Here is a 12,257-nt window from a genome sequence, read left to right on the forward strand (position 1 = left end):
ACTTGGTCGAGCATGCTTATTTGTAGCTGTATATCACCTTCAATGGCAACATATTGTCAGGCACCATCAGTTCAATATTATACATCTACTTTGTCCAGACTCAGTCCCCTCAAAGGATTGACAAATAACTCGCTCCACCTCTGTCTGAACAAACTGTGTGTTTATTTTTTTCCTCTCTGAACGTCCAAGCACAATATACACTGCACAGTTCCTTTTTAGTAATGCTCTCAACAATAACAATAATAATAACAATAAAATACTTCTGTAGTACCTTCGCAGATTCGTTGACCATTTAAAATTGTAGTGCAAAAGGGGGGGAAAATAATTCAGAATTACACTTAAAACAGTACAAAAATTCTCAGAAATATACACCTCATCACAAATTCCAAACATTTGCCATAGCATAGCATCGCATCTTAGGAGCTGTGTCTTACTGTAGTGCATTGTGCATGTCTTACTGTAGTGCATTAAATGCATGCTACTAACAAACAAACAAACAAACGAACTAACTAACTTAGAAACAGGCGCGTAGCCTGTTTCTAACGCGGAGGTCATCTGGCTTTGGAGCTGCAACTGTTGCCAGAGATGGTGAGGTGGTCACTGTATCTCTCCTAAGCCTCGACAAAGCACTGGGTGAAAGAAAACGCTCCACACCCCTGTCCTGTCCTGTCCGCTCATATACTTTGGAGTTTACCCGGACTACCTGTAAACCTCTGGCAGCCTCGCTGCTGCTGGATCGCACAAGAGACGGCGGACACGTCTGAAGTCTGAGCGCCGAATTCCGCTCCGTGGCTTCTTTCCTCCCGTGCGTCGTCGTCGTCGTCGTTGCCGCCGCCTCTTCCTGCGCTTCCGAGCCGAAGCGACCGTTGCTGCTCCCGTGCGTGCGTCACCCTCGCGTGCTGCAGGAGCTCGGCGAGCAGACCGAACGTCTGACCGCAGCTCGGGCAAGCGAAGGGCCTCTCCGTCGCCGCGTGGCTCTGCTCGTCGCCCCTGTCCTCCGGCGCGCTCGCGAACCCCGTCGGGCGCCGCCTCAGGTGCTCCTGGAGCTTCCCCAGCAGTCGGCCCCTCCGCGTCGTCGCCGGGCAGGGCGTGCGAGCGGAGGGCTTTTCCCGAGAGCGACGCGGGAAGCTCCCGCCACGCGCGCCGGACGGACCCTTGTGTCTTTTCCTCCGGTGCGTGCGGAGGCCACTGGACGCGCCGAAAGTCCGGTCGCAAGCGGCGCAGGCGTGCGGCTTTTCGTTGGCGTGTACCCTCTGGTGAACCTGAAGAGAGGCCCGACTTGAGAAGACCTTCCCGCACGCTCCGCATCGTGGAGGCGCGTTGTCGGGCGCCTTCTTCCTCTCTCGTGCTTGTCCCTCGTCTGAACAGGGAGTCTGGAATGATAAAATCTTAACATGCACTTTCTGGTGCAGTCGAAGGTAGTTGATCCGTGAAAAAGTCTTGTCGCATTGATGGCACGGATAGGTCATTTTCAAAGTGGACATTGTCGTCACATCTTTAATGTGAACCGGAGATTCAGGAGGCCCTCTATGCATTCTCTGGTGCAGCTTAAGGTAGTTTACCTGAGAAAACCTCTTATTGCATTGATCGCAGGGATAGGTCATTGTCAAAGTGGACATTGTCGTCACATCTTTACTGTGAACCGGAGACTCAGGAGGCTTTCTATGCATTCTCTGGTGCAGCCTGAGGTAGTTTACCTGAGAAAACGTCTTATTGCATTGATCGCAGGGATAGGTCATTTTCAAGGTGGACATTGTCGTCACATCTTTACTGTGAACCGGAGACTCAGGAGGCTTTCTATGCATTCTCTGGTGCAGCCTGAGGTAGTTTACCTGAGAAAACCTCTTATTGCATTGATCGCAGGCATGGGATATTTCTCTGTTTAACTTCTTAGCATCTTTGATGGGAGTTGAGGATTCCAAAGACGTTTTATGCCTTCTCTTGTGCAGAGTAAGGTAGTTTATCCGAGAGAAGGTCTCACTGCATTGATCACAGACATATGACACTTTTTGGAGAGTCCGTTGTCCGTCTTCAACATGCGGTTGAGACTCAATGCGCGATCTATGTGTTCGTTGGTGCAGTTTAAGATGGTTTAATTGAGCAAAGGTCTTGGTGCATAGATTGCAGGAGTAGGACTGTTCAGTGGTCTTTCCCTTGCTGTGGGACGGCTGCTCAGAGTCAACAGAACATTTAGTCTGGGAGATGGCATGCATCCTCAGGTGCAAATTGAGGAGAATTGGTTTGGAAAACCTCCTGCTACACTGACTGCAACAATAAGGTGCATTCATCCAGTCTTCCTTGTGTTCGACCGGTAAAGAATCTTTCAAGCCAGAGAAGAGGTCTTCGTCTGGGAGGTGAATGAGACACACAAGCAAATTTAGGAAACAAAAACACACAGACAAATGTTAACACTTTCCACAGCACAATATTACCAACTAAATTACCGAAAGACATCTGTTAGCATGTTAGCAAGCTTATAGCAATGTCAATAAGGCTCTTTTTTGGGGTGGTATTTACAAGGTGTTGGAATGCCTTACTTGGTAGCTACACTTCATGGAACAAACCAAGACATAGCCGCTTTCACTACAGAGCAGTAGACTGCACACACGCTTTCACGCGTTCCCTTACTTTTATGTGTATGATGACTGCCGTCATGGAGTCCCTCGGCTTCCTCCTCTTCCGCCACATCTTTCCTGTCTAGTACTTTGAAGACTCCATCTGGTCCGAGTTTGCGTCTGCAGTCTTCTAGGCTCACTGACAGGGTCTTCACTGAGCGTTGTAGTGATGGCCTTGCTCTGTTCCTGCCCAAGCTTGAGGACTGGGTGAGGGTGGGATCCAGGACGCGGGAAAGTAAAACGAAGGGCTGGTCGACACACACCTAAAAAGGTTTTAGAGAGAGAATTGGAATGGCTCTTTGTTGACATGCACGACAGATTTGAGGACAGACCGAGCGAAGGTTAGTATGGCTATACACTAATCCAGCGCAAACTTTATGGGCGCTGCCATCTTGAATATTGCCATTACTGCGTGCCTGCGAGTGTGACGAGTGACACTTGCCTGTGCTTTTCAATGAAAGCATCCTGTCAGAGAAAGTCTAACAAGAGATCCTGCTCATGAAAGAAAATGTCAGGTGAAAGGGAACATTGGATAAATTATGTCAGACTGTGGCCAAAACTTACCAATGAAGGTAATTTATGAACAACATAAGGTATTAAGACGTGTATCAATGACAGCTAACCTCTGCAACAACCGCCTATGGAACCAACGGGCTAATTTCTTAGCAGCCAGCCACTCAGTAATGGCGGCGCTGCGTTACTTCCTGTGTTTCGCTGGATTAGTGTATTCCTGTATCCGAGGTGACAATGGAGTGGCAATAAACCAATTGTCGGTCGTTGATATGACCACTGCTCCGCACACTGCTGTAAACTCCACTGAGAAGTCAGATGCCTACTCAATTACAGGCATATATCATGTCATGGTAATCTAAGTTATTCCTAACATGTAACAGTTTTTGTCGACACTCAAAGCAAATGCCAAGCAAATATCTCGAGATTCCTGGGCCGTGTTTCCCAGATTCGTTAAGAAGGTCTTAAGCGCTAAGAACTTCTTAGGAACGCTCTAAGAACATTCTAAGAACGCTGCTAAGAAGTTCTTAGCACTTAAGACCTTCTTAACGTATCTGGTAAACGCGGCCCTGAGCTGTCCATCCTCTCCGTACATCGTACTTCTTAGGAGCGTTCTTAGAGCGCTCCTAAGAAGTTCTTAGCACTTAAGAGCTTCTTACCGAATCTGGGAAATCCGGCTAATGTTGTCAGTTGCTTTGGACAAAACAAAAGCGTCAGCTATGAATCATACACACATCATTCAGCAACGCCTACTGTCCCCATAAAATCTTACCTAAAACCTCAATTGCCTTTAAAATAACTACACTTTGGAAGTTAATCTCAACTTCACAAAAGCACTTTTCTAAACTATACACTCAACAGTTCATCACAAATCATGTTTGGACCTTCACTTTTGACAATCAGCACACAAAATAATTACTGTAAAAACCCACGTCATTGCTTCTTGCACGCCAAGACAGGGGCCAGTTCTCCGACATGATTGGTAGGATGTGTGGCAAAACATTCGGACTCCTTGCCAACCCCTCTGTGATGTCATTGCAGGATGGGTCTGTGGGACTGACCCTTGTTCTACAGGACAGGTCTGCAGATGGTGAGTCTCTGCATACCTACAGTAGGAGACGTACACGAAAAAAAGATTAAGAGTACTCAAATGTCATTCATGAATTTAAAACAACAGTAAAACAACTGTAAAAGAGTACGGATTACCATGGTCTTGGCTTCAATTTTGGCCCGGACATGGCGGGATTTTAAAGATTGTGGTTTCTGGTGCTTCCTATAAGGAAAATTATGTTTAAAGGTCAAAACTACTTAAATATAAACATCAGTAATCTCAATGAAAAATAAAGTATCTTATTTTTATGAGTGAAAACTAGGTGTGGTGGTAAAGTCCTCTTGACAAGGACATAAGGACCACCTATAACTTCTCTCATGAATGACACAAACATTCTGGCCTTTGTGGGTGGCGAAAGGTATCAAATCGCCATAGAGATAGTACACTGGGGCTGGCTATTATATCTCTCCTCTCAAATGTTGCTCTTCTTTAGCGTCAGTATAAATGAATGAATGTAAGGTGTACGTCACTTCAGGAAATACTAGTCAGTGATGGAAGTTAAGTAAAAAATAATCGTTTGTAGGGCCTATACATTCATTGTGATGTGTGATATTTGTAGTTTCTTAGGTCTCATTTCATCGAACCACAGATATGCTACCCGATCTGGTAAAGTTACACAGTGCGTTTATAGCCAATAGAGGGCTGCAACGTGAACGCAGAAGTGTCGTTCATCCTGTTACCCTGTTAGTTTTGCTTTAAGCAATTGACCAAAGTTAAGTTCCTGTTTCAAAGTCAGCAGTCCTTTCAAATCAAATAAACCTTGTCAGTCAATCTGCAACCTATCTTTTAGTCCACAAAGCTTACACAACTTACATTTATAGCCTGCTATACAACTTGCCTGGAGGTCAGAATTTAATCAATAAGACAATAGATCCTAAAACCCAGCAATAAAACAGTGCATATCAACTCATACTAAAGGTGATCTTTTTCAGCAGCTACCAGTGCACCTCAGACAACATGGCAGAGGTTTGAGTGGTCTGTGACTTAAGCTTAGTGTCAAAGGGTGCCTCTCATTCAGCTTTTATACATCCTCCCTCCCTCCTCCGGCCTCAATCCTCACTGATGTACATTAAGAATGATGGGGCGGCAACAATGGGATAGTCTGTCCAGTTTTAGTTATAGATCAGTGGGAACGCCCCTCAAGGATCGAGCATCGAGGATCGAGGAGAGATGTTGAGAGGCACCCAAAAGAATGAGCCCACTCAGTTGCAACAGTTACCAGTTCAGTTGCCTGATACTCAGATGTTCAGCACATGCAGTTCCCTCTCTGTCATCTATCCACCACAAAAGTGGAGCTCTAGCTTAAGGTGACCAGATGACCAGGGACCAATACCGGGGACATAATCCCAAAAATGTGGACAAAATGGGACATTTTCAATTTAACCACTAATCTAATTGAAATACATACATGTTGTATCCTTAAAAAAAAAAAAAAAAAAAACGGGGACATGGGTAGTTTTTCTGTGTTTTCATGAGGACAGGCAACAAAAAATGGGGAATGTCCCCTGAAAACGGGGACGTCTGATCACCCTACTCTAGCTCAATCCACAATCAATGATAGTTAATCACAGTGATTTCATCCCAAGACACATGAGTAACATTATGCTCTTGAACATAATACCTTTTCTCGAAAGCCAGCTGCTCCTGTAGTGTCCTCACCTCATTCCTCAGAGCTGAGATAGTCTATTGTGCATCACACGAAACAGGATTTTACACATCTGATCAAAAGATTCAAGTTACAGACAGAATAAATTCATGAATTGCTGGGCACCAATACCTCTTGTGCATGTGTGAGTTTGTTGTCCTTCTCGTCCAGTCTCTTCTGCAAGTCTTCCACCTGTAATCTGAGCAGCAGATTGAACTCCATCTGATCACTCAGCGACTGTTTGGAATCCGCTCTCCCTTGCCGCTGCTCCAGCAGCAAGGCATGCCCCTTACACTTTGGATCATGCAAAATGAATGTAAACAATACAAACTGATGTTAACAAAGGACCACAGTAACAACCGAAACAAACATCAAAACTTCAACAAAAACACGTAGCTATAGTATATTGCACTGTATGTGTTATTGTTCGTCCGATATCGACCAAGTTCTCTGGTTCCGAGACGTTATGCTATGGAAAAGTAATGCAAGTTACTGTATGTCCATCCAGCCAGCCGCGAAGAAGCTAATGCTGTTTGTTTTGATAGATGTAACACCACAATGTTACTTACGGCGTCCATGATCGACTCATATGGCAGCGGTGATCATTTGCTACCGTTAAAAGATAGTGAATCCCCGCCGCTCAACACATGTCACTTTCGAATCAACTACGACAATTTCAAAACAAAAACTTTGGTCAAAGTCTCCGCCATTGACATTTACACAAACTTCGACCAACGGCCGTGTGCCATCTTCTTCTTCGGAGTTAATTGTTTGGCAAGTCTATTAACCATACTTCGTTGGCGCTCCCACATGGCAAAGAGTAGCACTGCAGGGTTGACGGCACATCTTTCTATGTAAAAAGAGGAGCGTGAGGCATCAATGTTCCAGGTGCCTTAGCTTAGAACCTCCAGCAGAGGGAGCCAGAGGGCAACCCTGAAACACACACAGTTTATGAGTTATGAGTTATGAGTTTGTGATTGGTGATCTTGAATGCCAATTTTCTTCTTTGATTGCCGGGCTACCTGTAACGTGGTTGTTTTGTTTAAGTCTATGCAGATTGTGAGGTGAATTGTGAAGAAAGAAGGGGAAAGGCCATAGATATATCTATGGGAAAGGCCGCCACACTACATTTTGCGTTTTCAGAATAAGAATCAGAATTTTCACAACATTTTAAGATTGTTTTCTAAATGTAATTGTCTACTTCGGTTTTTCCGTGGCTAGTGTATTTTCTCCTGATGTGGGTTTTCAGATTGCTGTGATTGCACCTGCACACTCCATCCACAGGGTGGCGATGATGTGTTATTGATACCAACGAAGAAGACCACAAGTAAGCTACCCTGAAACTGCCTTGGCTAGCAACAAGCTAAGTTTAGTGACCAACGTTGTTAGAACATGTACATTGTACATTTTGTGATGGCGCACTACAGTACAGTACAGTATAGTATAGTAGAGTAGGTGTTATCTTTTAACATGAGTGGTGGCATCAAATAGCTGACGTAAATCAACAGTTTACGCACGGTGAGTTAACATTAAGCTATCTTCAGTGCTATTGTTGTCCTCCCTCCCTCACTCTGTGAACATTAGTCTAAATATTGTGTCTAACTTGCCCGTATACACATACACATACACCATTTCGCCGAAGAAGCTTTGGAGCTTACTGTAGCATTATATTGAGGTGATGTGAAGTACTAGACACTGACTGTCCCTAAAATGTAGCATCATTTGCTCACACGACGACATCAACTTACTATCAATTGCAGAACTATTGAAAGCTAGAGATGAGAGAATAGGGCTTGGGATCATGACGTGAAAACTTTGCGGGCACAGCCATATTGGCAGCATCACTCCTTAGTTTACTATGGATTACTATGGATTTACTCCCGCCTAATTAGTGTGTTCCTGTTACTTAGTTTTTGCCTTCTTGGTCGTATGCTGCTGTGTAGTGGGGTGTAACAGCGCAACCCACGATCGCAAGAGGAAAAGATCAGCTAATTCTATATTTCTGCTTCTTGTCTTCTGCATCTGAATGAGTGGATATTGCGTTCGGTGCGCTACCAACATGGCGGCAATATTCCTAGAATGCAAGGCGTGTGATAGCCTGACTCTCGCCAGACCCTTGTAGTCCCGCCATGCTCCACCAGAGGCGTTTCGCTGAGCTACACACAAGGGTCTGGGCTCAAGGGCAATCCAAACTCCTTCCAGGGAGCAAAAAATGATGAACCAATCAGGAGCGCCGAAGCAAGTGTTTGATTCAAACAACAATGGCGGCACGCAGTGAGGAGTCTTGTGCTGACATTGATTATGCTATTTCAACCATTTGTCGAATCTATTGAGTATTCATTCTTTAAAAGATGAACAGAGAATGGTTTTAACATTTATTGGTGGCAAGGATGTTTTCACTCTTCTTCTGACCGGGTCATTCAAGATAACGGACAAGTGGTTTATCAAATCACATGCAAGGATGTTTTACAAGGCCCCGCCTTAAGAAATACATCTCCTATCGACAAGTCCCAGATCCTTGTGAGAAGCTCAGCGAACTACAAGGATCTGGCGAGAGTCAGGTTAGGCGTGTGCCCGAACCCTATAAGGCCATGTTACAGTTAGGGAGACTATCATCTGTGTGCCAGAACGATTAAATGTATCCATTTATAAAGTGTTCGCTGTTTATTTCCCCAACCACTGCACAGGTTTCAATACTGTGAAGAGGATTGAGCGCTCAGTAACTAAGAATCTTTGCTGCAAATACATAAGCAGTGGGCCATTGACTTCACGTCTCCAAGTTCTCCCGACTCGCCATGAGTGCCTCCGTCTTCTTCACCCCAGCCCAAGAAGACGATCAGATATGGATAGATGGAAGACTGAGGACGGGTGGCGAGGAAGACCGTAGCGCTTCGGCTCTCACTGGTGACGAGGCCCGAGACTTCTACCGAAGCCTTCTGGCGGAAAAAGAGCAGGGCCAGGAAGCAAGAGGAGAACCCTCAGGCAAAAGAGGCAAGACAACCAAGGGATCAAGGGAGCAGAGGAGGAGAGCTGGTCCACATCACAGGAGGGGTGAGGAAAGAAGAGGAGGAGGAGGAAGAGCAGCAGCAGCAGGAGGTGGCAGCGGAACGAGAGGAGGAGGAGGAGGAGGAGGAGGAGGAGGAGGCGACGAAGGGGGACGAAGGGGGGCGCAACCGCCCCAGGGCTCCTCCAGCGGCGACAAGGACGGACACCGGCTCCTCCGCGTGGCCCAGGAAGGGGACCTCGCCGCCTTGCGCAAACTTCTCAAGGGCCCGCGCCCGCGGGCGGACGTCAACTTCCACGACGGGTTCTACTGGACGGCGGTGATGTGCGCCAGCCACGCGGGCCGGGCGGAGGCCGTGACGCTGCTGCTGGAGCACGGGGCGTCCTGGGTGGGCATGGTGGACACGCAGGGGCGGGACGCACGCGACCTCGCCGAGCGGGCCGGCCACGACGACGTGGTGAGAGTGCTGGACAGACACGGCGCGGCAGGCGCGGCAGGCTCGGGCAACGGCGAGAGGTCGGCAGGAGCCAGGTAAGGGGGGGGCGGTCACTAGTGATTCACCACCACCACATATTCATGGGTTTTTCACCAGGTCCCTTTCCACAGGTGTAGAAACTCAAGCACCTTCAGTGGATTACGAAAGCAGACTTCATGGTGCTTGATTAACCCGCCTGTGGAAAGGGACCTGATGAAACCCATGAATACGTACAGTACACAGACAACACAGACACACAGAGAATGTAAATGAATGCAAATGTGTAAATATACTAAATTCCTTTTTTTCTCTCTCCAATCCTCTTTATCTCCACCACCCAATATCTGCCCTCCCTCTCCAACACCCACATCATCTGCCCTCCCTCTCCAACACCCACATCATCTGCCCTCCCTCTCTCTCCCCTCATATATGTCTGCTATTAACCCCCCCCCCCCCCCCCCTGGTCCCTTTGCCTGACACCCCCGTTACCCACGTGTTGTATCCCCCCCCCCCCCCCCCCCAATCCAGCATCCAGCAGCCCCCCCAGTGGTGCTCGGTGTGCGAGAGCCTGTACAGCGGGTCTGAGGCGCAGCACCAGAGCTCCACGCTGCACCAGTTCAACCGGGGACGCCTCAGCCAGCCGGCCGCGCCGCACTACTGCCTCCCCCCGACCAACGCCGGCTACCGCATGATGCTCCGCAGCGGCTGGAACCCTGGAGCCGGCCTGGGGCCAGAGGGACAGGTACCGTGTACTTTATATACTCGTTTACACACGTTTATTTACACGTCAGTTTGCACTTTTATTTAGATAGAATAGACTGACAGTATTTACAAATCAGTCTATACTTTTATTTATATAGAATATCATTGATATACTTCTTTACACATCAGCTTATACGTTTATTTAGATAAGATATTCTAATTTGCACATCAGTTTATACTTTTATTTATATAAAATATACTTATTTACACATCAGTTTATACTTTTATTTATATAGAATATCATTCTTTACACATCAGCTTATACGCTTATTTAGATGAGATATTCTAATTTGCACATCAGTTTATACTGTTATTTATATAAAATATACTTATTTACACATCAGTTTATACTTTTATTTATATAGAATATAATTTATATACTTCACTCTATACAGGACTTTCATACAAGTGCTTATATATGTTATTATACTAGAGGGGTAGGTAAGGCAGGCTTGGTCAGAGTCAATATGGCTTTAGCTAGAAATGTGCAAACATATAAATGTATACTTTATTTATATAAAATATACTTATTTACACACAGCATACAATTCTATAGAGTACTTTCATATAAGTATTAATGTATGTTATTATACAGGTAAGGCAGGCTGGGCCAAAGTCTATTATGTTTATCAGTTAAGGGTGTCAGATGTCTATGGATGCCCATTTCTGCCACCTAGTGGAGAAAAAGTCTGGGAAATTTATTTCAGAATTATGAGATTAAAACACAAAATTATGGGTTAAGAATCTCATAATTATAGCTTAATATCTCATATCATAATTAGGAGATATTCAATTAAAAAATAGCTAATATAATGACTATTATATATTTATTAGTATCTCATAATTATCACTTGATAATAAAATAATGGCTTCAGACTGATAATAAGCATCTTTAATCCCCCCCTCCCCCACCCCCCCACCCCCACAAAATCAAACAGGGACCAAAACAGCCAGTCCGCACCATACTGAAGCGGGACCAGGCCGGATTGGGGTACGGACCAACCCCTCGGCCCAAAGTGACACACTTTCAGGCGAAGGACGCTCACGCGGTGGAGCGGCCGACTAAGTCGACGGAGAGACGAGAGAAGGGGACGACACTCAACGCCAAGGCTCTGAAGAGGAGAGAGGACAGACAGAGGACCTGGGAGAGAGACTTTCGGACTTCGTTTAATTATGACCTGTGACTAGGAAACGAGTGTGTTGTTGTTACGAGGAGCGAGCAGCCAGATAACTCAGACCGAAAAAATCTAAATTGGACTTCTGCAGACAGCGTTTGAGAATGAGTCAACCGATGAACAGAGCTGTGATGAGATGAGCACATTATTGGAGAAATACCTTTTGATTAATATTTATATAAGTTTTATGTATTGGGCTTTTGTTTTTTTGTGAAATATACTGACTTTTTGTCAAAATGTGTGGTTGTTTGCTTATGCACACATTGTGTTATTTGTCAATAGAGATGAACATGTTGACTAGTTTAAATGACCGAAATGTATTCTGTAGACACTCTCCTCTAAGGGCATGTGGAGGCAAGCCTCCAGTCTGTATTACATCATCACTGGTGTTGCATAACCATGTGCCAGCTACTGTGTACAGAGGTTCCTCAGGTCGTAAATGTGTGTGTGTCTGTGTGTGTGTCTGTGTGTGTGTCTGTGTGTGTGTCTGTGTGTGTGTTTGTGTGTTGGAATGTGCTTGTGTGTGTGTGTGTGTGTGTGTGTGTGTGTGTGTGTGTGTGTGTGTGTGTGTGTGTGTGTGTGTGTGTGTGTGTGTGTGTGTGTGTGTGTGTGTGTGTGTGTGTGTGTGTGTGTGTGTGTGTGTGTGTGTGTGTGTCTGTGTGTGTGTTTGTGTGTTGGAATGTGCTTGTGTGTGTGTGTGTGTGTGTGTGTGTGTGTGTGTGTGTGTGTGTGTGTGTGTGTGTGTGTGTGTGTGTGTGTGTGTGTGTGTGTGTGTGTGTGTGTGTGTGTGTGTGTTGGAATGTGCTGATATGTGCATGCCTGGCTTCACACCTGGGTCCAGAGCCACACTGACTGTCATTGGTCAGAATCTGCCTGGTCATCGGCAGTGTGCAGCCTGTTTAGGCCTGGTATTCAGAGAAGGATTGGTAGTGTGCAGCCTATTTAGGCTAGTATTCAGAG

At 45.8% G+C, this 12,257-nt stretch overlaps 2 protein-coding genes across 2 annotated transcripts; one reads left to right on the forward strand and one right to left on the reverse strand.

Annotated features, from left to right (window-relative positions):
* Positions 1 to 138: 138 nt before the first annotated feature.
* LOC134087216 (zinc finger protein 271-like) lies at positions 139 to 6,612 on the reverse strand. The gene is made up of 7 exons (XM_062540575.1): positions 6,451 to 6,612; positions 6,014 to 6,175; positions 5,858 to 5,919; positions 4,332 to 4,398; positions 4,058 to 4,231; positions 2,629 to 2,878; positions 139 to 2,347 (listed from the first exon to the last, which is right to left on the reverse strand). Exons 1-7 carry the CDS (start codon positions 6,457 to 6,459, stop codon positions 675 to 677), a joined length of 2,397 nt encoding a protein of 798 aa, XP_062396559.1. The 5' UTR covers positions 6,460 to 6,612; the 3' UTR covers positions 139 to 674.
* Positions 6,613 to 7,207: 595 nt separating this feature from the next.
* Positions 7,208 to 11,795, forward strand: gpank1 (G patch domain and ankyrin repeats 1). Its single transcript, XM_062541307.1, has 4 exons — positions 7,208 to 7,399; positions 8,569 to 9,416; positions 9,889 to 10,102; positions 11,061 to 11,795. Exons 2-4 carry the CDS (start codon positions 8,677 to 8,679, stop codon positions 11,304 to 11,306), a joined length of 1,200 nt encoding a protein of 399 aa, XP_062397291.1. The 5' UTR covers positions 7,208 to 7,399; positions 8,569 to 8,676; the 3' UTR covers positions 11,307 to 11,795.
* The last annotated feature ends 462 nt before the right edge of the window (positions 11,796 to 12,257 follow it).

Source organism: Sardina pilchardus, chromosome 1 (genome assembly GCF_963854185.1).
Source record: "Sardina pilchardus chromosome 1, fSarPil1.1, whole genome shotgun sequence".
Taxonomy (NCBI): Eukaryota; Metazoa; Chordata; class Actinopteri; order Clupeiformes; family Clupeidae; genus Sardina; species Sardina pilchardus.